At 46.7% G+C, this 16698-nt stretch overlaps 1 protein-coding gene across 1 annotated transcript in view; it reads left to right on the forward strand.

Annotated features, from left to right (window-relative positions):
- Window positions 1-15912, forward strand: part of LOC120856137 (enoyl-CoA hydratase domain-containing protein 2, mitochondrial) — a 31908-nt gene extending 15996 nt beyond the window's left edge. The window contains exons 2-10 of the mRNA XM_040231172.1: window positions 1933-2000; window positions 2071-2158; window positions 5068-5154; window positions 5965-6057; window positions 7698-7754; window positions 7962-8149; window positions 12922-12972; window positions 14386-14433; window positions 15268-15912. Coding sequence (XP_040087106.1) covers window positions 1933-2000; window positions 2071-2158; window positions 5068-5154; window positions 5965-6057; window positions 7698-7754; window positions 7962-8149; window positions 12922-12972; window positions 14386-14433; window positions 15268-15345 — 758 coding nt within the window. The 3' untranslated portion in view covers window positions 15346-15912. The remainder of the gene's footprint in view (window positions 1-1932; window positions 2001-2070; window positions 2159-5067; window positions 5155-5964; window positions 6058-7697; window positions 7755-7961; window positions 8150-12921; window positions 12973-14385; window positions 14434-15267) is intronic.
- The last annotated feature ends 786 nt before the right edge of the window (window positions 15913-16698 follow it).

Below are 16698 nucleotides of genomic sequence, written 5' to 3' on the forward strand. Positions count from 1 at the left end.
AGTAGTACTGGAGTGGATTGCCATTTCCTTCTCCAAGGAAAGCTAAAACTGTTCTGTGAACCTAAAACTGCTCTGAAAAAAAAAAAAAACCTGTGTACTAAAAAAAACCAAAAAGGCCACAGCAGAAAATGTTCAAGGAGGAGCAGGTGTTTGGTCAGGAGAGTTAATTGTTGCTGAGCCTGGGAGCAGGATGGAAATATGTCCCTCGGTCAGGGATGTGATTACACTGGTTACACTGGTCTCACTTAGGTGAGAAAAGTTTCTGCCAAGTGATGGGGTGGGAGCTAGACTGGAGAAGACTTAAAAGAATGGAAGGCAAGAAAATTACTAACTGAATACGGAAAAGCCTTTCAAGAAGTTTCACTGGTTCTCATGAAAGAATACCACATGAGCAGGGCAAAGAATATTCTCTTGCCAAAGAGGACAGAATGTGAATGTGCTCAAGCCTCGGGATTAGTTGTTAAATTCTTATCACAGAGGCATCTGCTTGCTTGCCCCATGAGTGTGCAATCAGTAAATTCCATGCTGCAGGAAACCTTACAGGTCAATGCCCCAGGTTCTTTTTTTTTTTTTTTGGCTGTGCCAGTCTTAGTTGCAGTATTTGGAATCTTAGTTGCAGCATGTGGGATCTAGTTCCCTGACCATGGGTTGAACCCAGGCTTCCTGCATTAAGGAAGTCTTAGCCACTGGACCACCAGGGAAGTCCCGCCCCAGTTTCTTTAATAAATATCTTTGAGCAAAAGACAGGGCTAGAGGCAGAACCTAAGGACTTCAACAAGCTTTTAAGAGTTTTCTTTTTTTAATTAGCAAGTCTACTTGATTTTTTTGGGCTCCAAAATCACTGCAGATGGTGATTGCAGCCATGAAATTAAAAGACACTTACTCCTTGGAAGCAAAGTTATGACCAACCTAGATAGCATATTCAAAAGCAGAGACATTACTTTGCCGACTAAGGTCTGTCTAGTCAAGGCCGTGGTTTTTCCTGTGGTCATGTATGGATGTGAGAGTTGGACTGTGAAGAAGGCTGAGCACTGAAGAATTGATGCTTTTGAACTGTGGTGTTGGAGAAGACTCTTGAGAGTCCCTTGGACTGCAAGGAGATCCAACCAGTCCATTCTGAAGATTAGCCCTGGGATTTCTTTGGAAGGAATGATGTTAAAGCTGAAACTCCAGTACTTTGGCCACCTCATGCGAAGAGTTGACTCACTGGAAAAGACTCTGATGCTGGGAGGGATTGGGGGCAGGAGGAGAAGGGGACGACAGAGGATGAGATGGCTGGATGGCATCACTGACTTGATGGATGTGAGTCTGAGTGAACTCCGGGAGTTGGTGATGGACAGGGAGGCCTGGTGTGCTGCAATCCATGGGGTCGCTAAGAGTCGGACACAATTGAGCGACTGAACTGAACTGAACTGAAACTATATGGTCTAGAGATAACCATCTGTGTGATAAAATTGTAAAGAAATGCAAGGAAGTGATCACCATAAAAAGTCAGGAGACTTGTTTCTTTTAGGGGGAGGTGGGAGCAATGAATGAGTCAGGGCACACAAGGTTCTGGGTGGTGGTGTTAACTCATTCAGGTTGAGGAAGAAGTCTGGCTGTAGAGAAAAGAATCACATGGAGAGAGACATATGAAATTGAAGAAGGGGTGTGTAGGTGTGTGTGTGTGTCTCACAATGGTAGAAGCAGGCAGGGACCACTGGGGCAGTTATTCTCGTCCCTCTCCCCACGGTGCTCCGAGGTTCTCAAGCCCTTCCACTTCTGTGAGGCAGAAAGGGCAAGGGTTACTCTCCCGATTTTATGGTTGGAAAAACTGAGGCCTGAGTGTGTGTGACTTGCCCCAGGTCACACTGCTCATCACCCAGATCCCAGGCCCCAGCTCAGGAGTGAGCAGGGAAGCTGGCTCACCCAACACTGCCCTGTCCCCTGCAGGAATTGCTGAGATTCTGATGAACAGACCAAGTGCCCGCAATGCCCTGGGGAACGTCTTCGTCAGTCAGGTGAGTAAGGGTGGGCACCAGGGTGGGCTGGGGCTGAGCTGGGAGATATCTGATCAGGTGTCCCCTGCAGCTGCTGGAAGCTCTGGCCCAGCTTCGGGAGGACCGGCAAGTGCGTGTCCTGATCTTCAGGAGTGGAGTGAAGGGTGTGTTCTGTGCAGGTGGGTTTCCTTCCTTGCCCCCAACCCAGGGCTCCCACCAGCCTGCATTTAGGGAATATTTAGATGGTTTTAGCACAGGACTCGGTCTTCCCAGATGGCACTACTGGTGAAGAACCCACTTGTGGACACAGGAGACACTGGTTTGATCCCTGGGATGGGAAGATTCCCTGTAGGAGGAAATGGGAACCCACTCCAGTATTCTTGCCTGGAGAATCCCCATAGACAGAGGAGCCTGGCGGGCTACAGTCTATAAGGTTGCCAAGAGTCAGACATGACTGAAGCGACTTAGCACACAGCACAGGGCTCATTCCCATTTAAAGACATGAACTCAGAGGTGAAATTCCTTGCTTAGAGCAACACAGCTAGTGAGAATTCAGTTAGAGCTTGACCTCTCTCACCCCCAAATCCCTATTCTTTCTGTTCTCACCCTTCGTTGAGGAAATGAGAAAACGGAGTCCAAAGATACTCACCAGGTCTGTGGCCAAGATAGGACTGATTTACCGCCCCTTTGCCCACCCACAAGCTTTCAGTCCCTGTCAGCGAAGCTCTTCCACGTCTCTGCACCATTTGGTCCTCACAACAGGGAGGGCAAGCACCACGGACTTCCTTTCTGAGACGAGAAATGCCGCATCCCAGGCCCACAAGAAGCAAGCGAATGAGAGTTGAGCTAAGAACTGACTCTGGGGCGGCTGTGGAGGGGGCACTGGGGAGACGGGAAGAGGCTGCGGAGGGCGAGGCTGGGAAGCGAGTGATTCCTAGGCAGTTTCAAGGGCATGTGGCTCAGTCCCCAGGCCTCAACTGTCAGGATCCCAGTGAGCAGCCTGGGGAGGGAGGTGGCAAGGGAAGTATGCGGACCAGTCTGCCTGACCCCGCTGCCCTGATGGAGGCCCTCCTGCTACTCCAGCCCCTTCCTTTGGCTCCCCCTTGGTCTGACGTCTTCCATCACAGTCACTTCATGACTGTTAGCCCGGCTCCTCACCCCCCCAGCGAAGAACAGGAAAGTAGGTGGCGTGCAGGAGGTCTGAATCTGCCCCTAGTTTGCTCTGGAATTCCGGGCTAGTCCCTGTCTCTCTCTGGGCCTCAGTTTCCTGATCTGTCACTGAGGGGCCAGGACTAATCGGACTCCCGAGGGCTCTCCCAACTGACTTTCCCATAATCTAGGACTTGCAGACAGTGTGTTCACCTCTTACTACTGCCTCAGGCTCTGGCTATCTGGCCTTCAGTGACCCTCCACTGGCACTACTCTCACCAAGGACCCTGCCCACCCCCACGCCACTGTCCCCTGCACTCACTCCTCATCTTCCTTGACCTTCAGCCTCTTCCACCAAGCCCTTCTTGTAAAAAATAATTATACCTGATGTATGCCAATTATTTCTCAATAAAACAGGAAAAAATAATATATTTTTATATTACTACTTAATGTTTTTTAAGTTGTCACAAATATATACATTATACAAAATTTACATTTAATCACAAAATTTACATTTTAATCACTTTTAAGTGTAAAACTCACTGACATTAAGTGCATTCACAAGGTTATTCAACAATCACCACTATCCATTTCCAGAAAACTTTCATCATCTCAATAAACTGTATACTCATTAAGCAATTCCTCCGCATTTCCCTAACACCCAGTACCCTCCATTCTACTATCTTTACGAATTTGCTTACTCTAAGTATTTAATACAAGCAGAATCACACATTTGTCCTCTCATGGCGAGCTTCTTTCACTTAGCATCATGTACTTCATGTTCATCCATGTTGTAGCATATTGCAGAATTTCTATCCTTTTTAAAAGTGAATAATATTCCTTTTCACATATATATTCCACATTTTTTTAATCCATCTGTTGATGAACTTGGGTGGTTGCCACATTTCAGCTTTTGTGATTAATTCTGCTATGAACATTGGTGTGCACGTATCTGTTTTGAGTCCTTGATTTCAATCCTTTGGGGTATATACTTAGGAGTAAAGTGGCTGGAACACATAGTAATCCTCCTTTGAACTTTTGGAGGAAGCACCAAAGTATTTTTCACAGCAGCTGTATCATTCTACATTCCTATCAGCAGTACATCAGAGTTCTCCACTCCAATGTCAACACTTTGTTTGTTGTTTATAATCACCGTCTGAATGGGTAAAAAGTGGTATCCTATTCTGGTTTTTATTTGCATTTCCCCAATGATGCTGAACACATTTCCCAGTGCTTACTGCCTTATCTTCTTTTTTAAATATTTGGCTGCACTGGGTCTTAGCTGAGGGACACAGGATCTTCAATCTTTATTGTGACATGCCACCTCTTAGTTCTGGCATGAGAGCTTTAGTTCCCCAACTAGGGATCGAACTTGGGCCACCTGCAATAGAAAGCCAGAATCTTAGCAACTGGACTAGCTGGGAAATCCCACTGGCTTATTTGCCTTGGAGAAATGTCTACTTAAGTCCTCTGTTTGTTTGTTTTTGGCCACTCTGCACAACTTGCATGATCTTAGTTCCCCAAACAGGGATCGAACCGTGCCCCCTGCAGTGGAAGCATGGAGTCTCAAACCACTGGACCCCCAGGGAAGTCCTTTGTGTTTTTAGTTGTCGGAAATCTTTACATAGCCTAGATATCAGTTCCTTACCAGATGTATGATCTGCCAGTATTTCCTTGCATTCATGGGTTGTCTTTGCTCTCTTGATAGTGTCTTCTGATGCATTCGCTTTAATTGTGATGGAATCCAATTTATCTTTTTGGTTCTGCATCTATTCTTTCTTGAACCCCTGCTCCCTCCCTGGCTCCCCTGGCCGCGTTTTCCTGGTGCTTCCCTTTCCTCTCTGGCTGCTTCTCCTCAGGTTTCCATCGCTGGATCCTTTGACAGCCTGGGATTCAGTGCCAGATCATTTCCCAAGGGCTGTCACCCTTGCATCTGCAGGCGCAGACCTGAAGGAGCGGGAGCAGATGAGCGAGGCAGAAGTGGGGCTCTTCGTCCAGCGGCTCCGAGGCCTGATGACTGAGATTGGTGAGGGCTCTGGAGCGGGGAGAGGAGGGCATTCAGGGGTCCTGCTGACCCCAGCCTCACCCAATCTACCATACTCTAAAGACAGAATGGTTTCTGTTGTGAGCTCTGTGGAGAGATGATTCTCCCAGGGAGAGGGGGCAGGGACAAGGAATTCTACACGGAGGAGGGTGTCACGAGGGTCCAAAAGGGCACTGGCTCCCCAGCATTCGTGCCCTGCTAGTTCTGATGCCCAGCCCCTGTGCCCTCAGGGTCCAAGCCTGGCCATTCCAGAGTCAACTACCAGCAAGCATACTTGCAGGCTTTGACAAATGCTTGTTCCTTTTTCTGGAATATCCCTCCTAGGCCATCTGAACTCTTTATGCATTCTTTAAGACCACCAGTGCCTCCTCCTCCACGAAGCCATCTCTGGCCTATCATCCAAGCATCCCTTCTCACATCACTGATCACCCTGGGTCGTCATCACCTGTTTGCCCGTCTGCCTTCCCCATGTTAGATTCAATTCTGTTCCCAACACACAGAATGAGAAGGGAGAGCAAAAAGGCGGGTCCCAGGGAAGCCCACAGGAGGGTGGGCCTGACCAGGCATCACCCTGCCCATCCATCTCCCCACTCCTATTCCCCAGAGGATCCCACAACTTTCCCCAGTGGGAAAACTAACTGCTAAGATAACCTGGCCGAGGTACCAGGTAAGCTCCCCAAACTTGGGACCAATGACGCCGCCTATCACAACCAGCTAGACCGTCTCCTACCCTGAGACACTGTCCTGGTCCTACCAGGGCCTCGCAGGCTGAGCCCTCCTTTGTCTCCACAGCAGCGTTCCCTGCACCCACCATTGCAGCTATGGATGGCTTTGCCTTGGGTGGAGGCCTGGAACTTGCCCTGGCCTGTGACCTCCGAGTGGCAGGTACTGGGTACAGGGAGATGTGTGGAAGGGCGGGAGGGAAGAGTGAATGAAACAAGCTAAATCTGGGGATTCTGCAGTCAGCCACTGCTCTCAGCTTTCCAACAAACCCCAGAACTAAAGGCAAAGTGGGAGCCAAGGAATTCAGGCAGTAGTGGTTCCCCACCCACCCCCCAGCCCCTGACTGCTACAGGACTCGTCCCTTCTCAGAGTCAGCTGCCCTCAGCTCAGGACTATTTGTACCAACCCCAGGGCAACTGCTGACACAACTAGAAAGAACAGAGAGCGAAGGTGGGGGACAAAGGTATCTCTTCAGTCTTCCAGTTCTGTCCAAGCCAGCTTTATCCATCATATCGTGAACAAAGGTGAGCCATGAGGGCAGTCTGTGACATGCCCAGTTAATCACAAACATGACTGGGCAGGAACAGTGCCCTACAGTAGCTCTATCAGAATCCACAGAGGTTTGCATTAGTAGCTCAGAGAAATTAAACTTCAAAATGTGGATGCCAGGGAGGATGAAGATAATTGATTACTTTTTAACCTTGCTGACTTGGTGGTTAGGTGTGCCCTTTTTAGAGCCAATCAGAGAAGATATGAGACTTCCCTGTAGCTCAAACGGTAAAGAATCTGCTTGCAATGCAGGAGACGTGAGTTTGATCCCTGGGTAAGGAATATCCTCTGGAGAAGGAAATGGCAATCCACTCCAGTATTCTTGCTTGGAGAATCCCATAAACAGAGAAGCCTGGAGGGCTAAAGTTCATAAGGTGGTAAAGAGTCGAACACAGCTGAGCGACTAACAGTTACTTTAGAGAAGATCTGAGTGTTATCATGGTGCTACTCCTTCTCCTGCCACCAAGAACTTTTTTTTTTTTTTTAACATGTAGCCCCAGGCATAGAGGGACTTTATATCCACGTGATACATAGCAGAGAGAAACCATCAAAATACCAGGTCAGGTCATAGCACCAACTCTGATTCTACCTGCCTGTGTTTAGGGGAGCTAACTTGCAGGGTTTGATGGATAGGAGGGTGAATGTAAACCCCTCCCTCCCATACTGCATGGTTCGGAGGGACTGTGTTGAGGGAATTCAGGAGAAGCCTGTGGGGTGGGACACTCAAGGAGGGCTTCTCACTAGGAAGTGCAACTCAGAAAAAACAATGTGGATCAGAATACAGGAAAATTTCAGGCTGACAAAAAGCTGGGAGGAACAACTGGTGGAAGCAGGAGTCACTGACACTCTAGGCCAGACCTGAGTTAACATGAGACTGAGAATCCATTAACTTACAAATAAGTACTGGGTATCATCCAGGAACCCTTCCTTGTTCTAAGCACCATGACCTCACTTGATCCTTAGCAAAGCTATAAAGCAGGTAAAAGAGACGTTAACATTTTTTTTTCCCCATCCACGAGGCTCAGAAAGGCTAAGAGAGTTGCTCAGTGAGTTGTGGAGGTAGGGTGAGTGCTGGGCCTTCTGACTTCCAGGTTAGGGCTCTTCCAAAGGTAGTGACTGGAGGAGCCTGGCTGTGGCCGCACCATGAGGGAAGAAATTGGCTGGAAGGCTGAGCCGAGCTCACAGAGTCTCTTATCCTCTGGGACTGGAGCTGGAAGACAGGGTGGGGGCTTCACTCTGTTTTGTCTAAGCAGCTTCTTCGGCTGTCATGGGACTGATCGAGACCACCCGAGGGCTCCTCCCAGGAGCAGGTAATCTCAACACACACCATCCGTCTTCTACCTGTTCACTCTATCCAGCACAATTCCCTACTTCCCTCTTTTGCCCTACATCCTGGGCTCTCCCCCGCCAGCCTAACCCAATCTTGTCCTCTGAGAGGTCTTGGCTGACTCCCAGCCAGGGCCTCCCCTGGGCCCCACATTCCATGAGGATTCACCATCCCTACTCCGTCCTGGCAGGAGGGACGCAGAGGCTGCCTCGATGCCTGGGGGTGGCCCTGGCGAAGGAGCTCATCTTCACAGGCCGACGACTGAGTGGGGCGCAGGCCCAGGCTCTGGGGCTGGTGAACCACGCTGTGGCCCAGAACGAGGAGGGCAATGCTGCCTACCACCGGGCACGAGCACTGGCCCAGGAGATCCTGCCCCAGGTACGACTGCCGCTCAGCACGGGCGGGCCTGTGCCACTGGGGATCACAGGTGGGGAGGCCAAGAGACAAGGCTGTCTCAGGCAACCACACAAGACCCATTTTCCCAGGTTTATAAAATTAACCATCTTTGGTGGTTTTGCTTCCATTCAGCCATCTAGTAAATAATACTAAATCAGATTTTAACTTAAGATCAAAATTGACTTCCGAGGGGCTGGGATCAATTAAGCTTGAAAATCCTCAGGACAGCCTGTAAAACTGAACTTCCTGAGATGATGCAAATGATCTCTATCTGTGCCATCCCCTAAGGCAGTCACTGCCACATGTTTTGTCGCTGTGTCCGACTGTGCGACCCCACGGACTGTCGCCCACCAGACTCCTCTGTCCATGGTATTTTACAGGCAAGAATACCATTTCCTTCTTCAGGGGACCTTCCCTACCCAGGACTGAACCCGAGGCTCCTGCTTGCCAAGCAGTTTTTTACCCTTGAGCTACCTGGGAAGCCCCCCTAGCCACATTACTTAAATTAAAATTTTAATTTCTCAATTACACTTCCCATATTTTAATGCTAATAGACACATTTGGCTGTTGGCTATTGTACTGGACAGTAAAGCATGAATGTGTCACAAAATTGAAAATGCAAGATTCTTTAAAGCAGGTAAAGAACGACCAGCCCATCTTCCGACCATACACGTGGTGGAAAAGCACCTGAAATGCATGATGTAGGACACGTGGTAAGGCCCGTACTTTTCCCTAATCCTCAAATAGCCTAGTAGCATAGTCTCCCCAGAAGTGTAGATGCCCAGGGAGCGGGTTAGGCCCTGCCTACATGTAATCTCCAAGTACCTGAGAGGCTCCACTGGCTTCTCACTTCTCCAAGAGAGCCAGAGGGAGGTCCCAAGTTTCCACAAAGACAGGCAAGCAGCTGAAATGCAGCCAGGTTCTGTTAAGTTGTAATACTCACTGAGCCCATATGGTGCACCTTCATCCTTCAGACACAATCAGACACAAACAATCTTGGGTACTTTAATAGTGTCCCAATGTTAGAACAATCCAGTTGAGGTGATTATCCCTATCATATCTGTGCTATAACAAACCCAACAAGGTTAAGTGACTGCTCATCAAAGTCAAAGAAAGTGACTGCAGTAATACCACAAAGACAGACACTATTTTGGCATCCATTCTGCATAATACAGAAATACATATAATAACTGGTATTTTAAGGAGTGCAGACCATGTACAAAAGTTTAAAGAACAAACTAAATCTTTAATGGATTTCAAATACAAAAAATTAAAGACATGTTACAAAAGTAATATAATAGTTAACCATACTCTATCATTTTAATATTATTAACACAATATTTGAATTAATCAAAAAAAGTAAAAAAAGAGTTATCTTATTTAGGGGGAAAAAAAAAAATCTCCCTCAAGTAATCCTGCCTCTTTTTATAACTTTGAGATCTTTACTTACTTACTTGCTTAGTTACTTGAGGGCAAGGACTATAAAAAACTGACGGTAAGTTTGGTTTACAAGCATTTGTTTTGTCTTCATCTCTTGTTTATAGTGTCATCACACATAAATGGAGAGTCTGAAGCTGTTCATTTTAATGCTGGCGTGTTTCTCTTATTACTTGGTCAGAAAGTCTGAACTGAACAAAACTCTGAGTGACTCAGGGTAGTAGCTGATTACTCTTACACAGATTGAGGGGTCTATTTGTAGACTCTAGGGTTTGTCTTTTTGCATAAAATAAATAACTGGTTCTTTGAGCATAGTCTCAAGATGATTCAGGCTACTGACTTTTCAATATATTGAAATAATGGTATTTTACTAATTACTAGTATTTCAGTATTTAAAAGTAGCTTTCCATACCAAAACAACAGCCTACCAAAAACTATTATTAGAATCACTAATGCAAATCCTGGAACATTCTGATGCAACCTGTTTAACTTCCAGGTGAGTTACTGAGTGCCAAATATGAAGATTCCCTATGGGCTGAGTGTGAGAGATGCTGTTGTAGACAGCTGCCCTCTAGTGGACAAATTACCAACACTGGGCCAGTCAAACTGCTCCAGAGATTACAGCCCCAAAGAGCCTATCAATAAACACAAGGTCCACAAATTAACACTCAGATTTTCCCTTTAAACAGTAAATATACTTTACCCTTTGAATATGGATTTGGATACATTTTCCATTTGAACATCAAAGTAATGGAATATCCTGTGGCAACTGTAACTCACTGTTCTCATTTCCAAATAACATAAAATGATCCATCATATTTCTAACTGACCTTCTTCACAGAGTGTTCCATTGAAGAACACATGTTGGAACTGTGAAGATTCACTTCAGTTCAGTTCAGTCGCTCAGTCGTGTCCGACTCTTTGCGATCCCATGAATTGCAGCACTCCAGGCCTCCCTGTCCATCACCAACTCCCGGAGTTCACTCAAACTTACGTCCATCGAGTCGGTGATGCCACCCAGCCATCTCATCTTCTTATACATGGATTTTTTTCCCCCACTAAATACATACTATAGCACTACACGATCCAAGGTTGGTTGAATTTGTGGATGCAGAACTCTTTATAGGGCAGGTTGGCTGTTATGTTCTGTGCAGATTTTTTACTGCATGGACAATTGGTTCGCCCAAGCTCTGGGTTGTTCAAGGGTTAACTACATATATGTACACACACACACACTCAGAAACATAAATATGTGTGTTTTCAACACAGAGACAACATGGCTATATAGTTTTTCATTTTCTCCAATGATAAATCAGTAGCTATATTCATGACAAACAAATCAAAGAGGATAGAAGAATAAGGACATAAAGTAAAAATCAAAAGTAGGGTGATCCTGTTATCCAGGCTCTGTCCAGGTTCAAAGTGAAAAGTCCCACCTCCTAAAATACTTCAGTCACTGGCAAAAAGACCAATGTTTTGGGTCACCAAAACATTCCTCAGTTCCCCAGTCAGTTTCCCCAGAGATGACCACTGTTAACAGTTTGCATACTCTTCCAGAAATATTCACTGTTCATGTAAAATATGCACATATACTCAAATATCTAATTCTAAATTCCTTGAGGACAATTTAGGGGACAAGGAACACACCTTGAAAGGCTAGTGCAGTTCTAACTGACGTTTAAAAACATAAACTATGCACAGAAAAGAATCCAATCAGTATGGAAAAGTATAAAACAAAAAGTGAAGTTCTTCATTCTCATGACCTTTCTCCCCAAAGACACATCATATCAACACCTTCTACACAAAGTGAATAATATACACAGCACTATGCGGCTTCTTTTTCTCACCTAATATGTTGGAGAGTTGCTCATTTCAGCACATACTTATCAACCTCATTCATTTAAACTGCACACTTTTTCATTCAAGGTATGGATGTGCCATCATTTAACCAGTACTCTCGTGAGGAACATTGACATTACTGACATCTTTATGCTCCTGAAAAATAGCTGGAGTGATTAACTTTGTACATCTTAGTGTCCTCTTGGAAGTGCATCTACAGGGCAGATGCCTACATGGAGTTACAACATGAAAGAGCATGGGCATCTATCTGATTTGCCAGTTCTTGTCAAATTGTCCTCCTGAAGCACTGTGCCAGTTTACTCTCCATTCAATTATGTGTGCAAATACTTCTCAACAATAATGGGCATTACCAATCTTTTATGGTTTCCAAATGTGAGGTGAAAAGGAGCACCTAACTGTTCTGATTTATGTTTCTTTAAAAGTAAAGCTGAGCACACCTTGTGTCTTTTTTTAATTTTTTGTGAACTAGCTTTCCATACTGTGTGAATGCTAAAAAGTGTATATATATATATATACACACACAAACTTTTTGTAAAGGAAATGCTTCTGTCACAATACCACAAATATATTCCCCCAGATCTTGATTTTTGCTTGAATCTGTGGTATTTTTCCCAGTCTGAGGCTCTTTTATCTTTATGAAGCTAGTTTTTTATTTATGCCTTCAATGCTAACAGACTTTTTAAATTGTTCTTTCCTGACAAAGTCTTACAAAACCTTCAAATAATACAATGTGGATAAAATAGGAGGCAAACGCACTCCGTGCCTGGAGGCAGGGCCCAGGATGGAGAGCCAGACCCGCAGTGGCGCAAGATAACCAGAAGCAAGACCAGTGAGGCAAAGACGGCCACTTTGGTGCTCTTGCTTCCCAGTGGCCTACAAAATGCCCCTCAGGGTTTCAATCCAGGCCTGTCAGATTCCAAAGTCCAAGTTCCTACTACCGACCTTTTTTCACCCTGCTGGGGAAAAACGTGCTTGCAGTGGAGGCTTGTTTTGTTGAGATGAGAGGGGTAGAGGAAGGGAGCAGCAGTGGGAAAGGTGACTGGGAATCAGATCCAAGCTTCGCCACTGACCGGACGAACGTGGCCAACTGCTTCACCACCCTGAGCCTCAATTAAACCCATCCTGAAGGAACGGGGAGCAGCCTGTGACCATTAGACAAGTCTGTGGGTGGGACAGCATGTGTACAATGGAGTATGTCGTACATGCTGGAGGGATGTATTAAATGACAAGAATTCCAGATGGTCAGGACTACGAGGGTTAGGGATCAATCAGTTACGCTTCCTTCATTATTGAAAAGGAACATCAGCTAATTAGTAGGTGTAACACTAACAAAAGTAAACACTGTCACTAGAATAGCTGGATTTCGACCCAGACCTCTTCCCCCATCACGGAGCTTGTGTGCCTAACTGTGAGCACTGACTGATCCCCTTCTCAACCAAGCGTTTGCTTTTCCCTAGGCCCCCATTGCTGTGCGGCTGAGCAAAGTAGCCATTGACCGAGGAATAGAGGTGAGAGGGTTCTGGGTTGGAACTTAGCATCTGCTAAGGTCAGTGGGGTGGCTGGGAGGCAGTGCTTTCAGGGCACACAGATGGACAGCACAGCTGGAAAGAACTCTGGAATCGGACTCTAACAGACTTGGAGCCTGAACCTCTCTCTTTGTGCCTTAGTTTTACCCATCTACAAAATGAAGTTTGGCCAGGTGATACTCCAAATTATATTTCATCCTCATTTCTCTCCCTTGGAGAGAGAAGGTAACTGAAGTCCAGAAAGGGTAAATGACTTACCCAGGGTCACAGAGCAAATGAGTTATAAGAACCCAGGTCTGCATGGCTATCAGTCCATGTTCTTAGGATTATGCTGGTGGTCAGTAATGCGGCCTCACAGACGGGGCTCAGGCATGCTGACTTGGCTGCAGCTAACTCATCCTACACATCAGCTTATTCATTCATTACACACTAAACCTGGATCTGAACTGGAACACCGGAATGATTCAAATACGGTCACTGCCCCCAAGGTGGGGAGAGGGACTGACACAAATCACTAATAAAAAATCAAGTGCACCACGTAGACAGCCTGGAGAGGGTAGAGCTGCACCATCCATGGGGCTACTGGGTACAGGGCTGGACAGTGCTGCGATGGAGAATGTTTTCTAGAACTGAGGTTTAGGCTGGATAAGAATTCCAGAAAAACTGGAAAGTGTGAGAGAAAACACAGAGGTGTATAAATAAGCAACTCAACTGAACAGGAGGAAGGGATGAATGTGTCAGCACAGCAGTGAGGTTAGGGGCATGGGCCCTGGTGCTGGACCATCTGGGCTCCAAGACCTGTTTTTCCACACACTGTTGTGTCTTTACACAAGTCATTCCACCTTTCTGTGCCTCAGATTTCTCAGCTGTGTAGTAGGGAAAGTAACTGCTGCTATGAACAGTACTTCTCTTACAATAGTGCCTTTAAGTGAGTAATAGCAAGCAGTGGACAGTTGAGACTGGAAGCTGCCAGGGGCCAAGTCACGCAGGCCTTAGTTCTGAGAGCAATGGAAAGCCAGCAAAGTTCATTAATGGGGGTGACAGGAGGCATGGTGAGGCAGCCAGGTGGGGAAGGAGGGAACAACGGCTGTGCAAGCACCGCTCACACACTTCCTCCTCATCTCTAAGGCTGTTTGTAACCCTCCCTGTTGTTCTCACAGGCCCCATTCATCCTAGCGCTGCTTCACCTCTGTAATGAATGGTGTTCCCTCTCCAGTAGGGGATTCCTTATCACACCATCTCTCTCCATATGGGCTGGCATACAGTAAGCCTAGATAATTCTTTGCTGGAAGAATCCAGGAAACAGCAGGAAGTGGTATAGAAAGCAGGGCGAGCTGGCGCCCAGGGCACATGGAGGTGGGCATGGCTGATCCAGGTGTCACTTCTTTCTTGCAGGTGGACATTGCATCAGGGATGACCATTGAAGGGATATGCTATGCCCAGGTACGTGTCTGCTGCCAGTCCTCCATGCTTGTAAGCAGAGGCCAGGCCAGAGGGGGGTCCTTGGGTACTAGTAGTACATGACCAATTGAATAGGTTCCTCCCAACCCACACAGTCGATCTTTGGGGCACTCCTCTCCTCAGTCAGCCTGCACTGATCCCAGGGGAGCCACAGAGCACTCTCTGGGACTGTTTCCTCAGCCATCTAATGGTGCTGTACCCTGCCCTACTTTGCTGCCCAGAGAACCACAGAGGAACCAGACAGGAGAATAGCAGCTTCTGAGTTCTCTGTATCAGTGGCTACTGGTGCAGGCCAGGCTGTACCAGCCTAGAGCCCAGGCTGGAGGATGCCAAGGCCTTGATTATTGCCTATAGGTTGTATATGCTCGATGGTGGGACAATAAACTGTGGCTGACCCACTTAGTCCCTTACTCCTTAGTGAGTCAAAAACATTAATCTCCAGGCTAACAAGTAACAAAAAATCCTCCTAAACGGGGGTTTGGGAACTTGTAGAACCTGATGTAAACCAACTGCATACCAGGATTCAAAGCCAGAGCTCTTACCTCAAAGCCTAGTCTTTTCTACCGAGTAGCCTCATTTCAGACTGCTGAATGAGACTGTGAGCTCTCAGAGGGACGTACACTGTGCACAAAATCAGGCTGGTGTGAGGAGACCAAGGAGCCACCAAGGCCCACAGGTTTACATGACCCAACACCAGAGTCCAAAGACAGTGAAAGACTTGGATTCTGGCCTCGCCATGGGCTGAACAACCTTGAGTAAGTCTTTACTGGCTTATGGACCTGTCCCTGCAAACTGATACTCTGTATGTTGTTTCAGAACATCCCAACCCGGGATCGGCTGGAAGGCATGGCTGCTTTCAGGGAGAAGCGCCTCCCCAGATTCGTTGGCGAGTGACCTCCATTTAACCTGAAGCAAGGGAGATGTACACCTTACAGGCAGGATCCAGAAGGAAGAAGTGCAGCGCCTCTGCACTCACCATTCCACCTCTCTGGGTTCCAGCTGCCTCACAAGGGCAATGACAGACAGGGAATGGCAAGCACGGTGACTGGTACTCGGGTGCGGACGCCGCCAGCTATTGCTCCCGTCATTACTCCTCACCCAGGCGAGCTCATCACTGGAGTCGGGTTTGCTTTGGAGCATACCTGTCTCTTCCTAATAGAACGATAAACTCAGGATAAAACAGACCCCTCTGGGCCTTTATAGCACTGGCACTCAGGCCTGACCTCTGCGTCTCGGTTATTAGGTGCTCACCAGAGATGGCAAGAGGCTGTAAGAACCACCCCACAATGGCCCTGTTTCTCCCTCAGTACAACAGAGATAATAAGGAAAGCTTGGTTGTGGTTGAATAGACTCAGCTCTCTGCCAGTTACTCACTGTTTGCCTCAGCCTCCTCAACTATAATGAACCTGTTTTGAGGGTTAAAAAATAATAAATAAAATACCAGATATTCCATAAACATGAGTTATGATTAATGTACAGTGTTCTTTTAAGAACCAGATGAAATCACTTCTGTGAAAACCATTTGTAAACTGTAGGGTGGCAGGCAAATCTTTGCCGGTGCATTTAGTAACTTTCAGGAGCCCTGAGAAGGGAACGATTAACTCAGGTGGACAACATGGAAGATTAAGAAATGGACAGGTAATACTGCAGTTGAAGGCTGAAGGATCGAACAGGCAATGGAGGCAAAGAAGAGGAAAACTGAGGGGAATAGCACAAGCAAAAAAGTGAGCAAGATGATGGCACTTTGCAATAAAGGGGGGCTGATATACACATGTGCACACCTGCCTCAGCAGCCCTCCTCCTATACCAGGGCAGAGCAAGAGACAGTCATGTGGTCATTCTTTAACTGATCTGAGCTTCCTAAGCCTGTGCGTGGGCAGGCTCAGGAGTTACTGAACCATGGGCATGGACATAGACCAGTAACACTGTTGACTTGCTTTTAAAAACAAATGTGCCTCAAAGCTGTACTCATTTCCTGGAAGGAAAAATAAGACAAGAATCCAGGTCTTAGGAATCAGCACCAACCACATGAGCAGTATTTGTCTACTTAGGAAAGTAACCATCTTGCTATACTTCCTTCTTCTTATCTGTTAAGTGGGGAGAATAAAACTATCCCAGAGGACCATTGAAAATCAGAGAAAATGTACAGTGCTGAACTGGACCTCAACAGGCACTATTTCCCACTCATCCTCCTCACATCAGCCCAAACTAGTATCTGGTAACAGCATGTTCTGACATATGGAACCC

Source organism: Oryx dammah, unplaced genomic scaffold (genome assembly GCF_014754425.2).
Source record: "Oryx dammah isolate SB20612 unplaced genomic scaffold, SCBI_Odam_1.1 HiC_scaffold_28, whole genome shotgun sequence".
Classification (NCBI taxonomy): Eukaryota; Metazoa; Chordata; class Mammalia; order Artiodactyla; family Bovidae; genus Oryx; species Oryx dammah.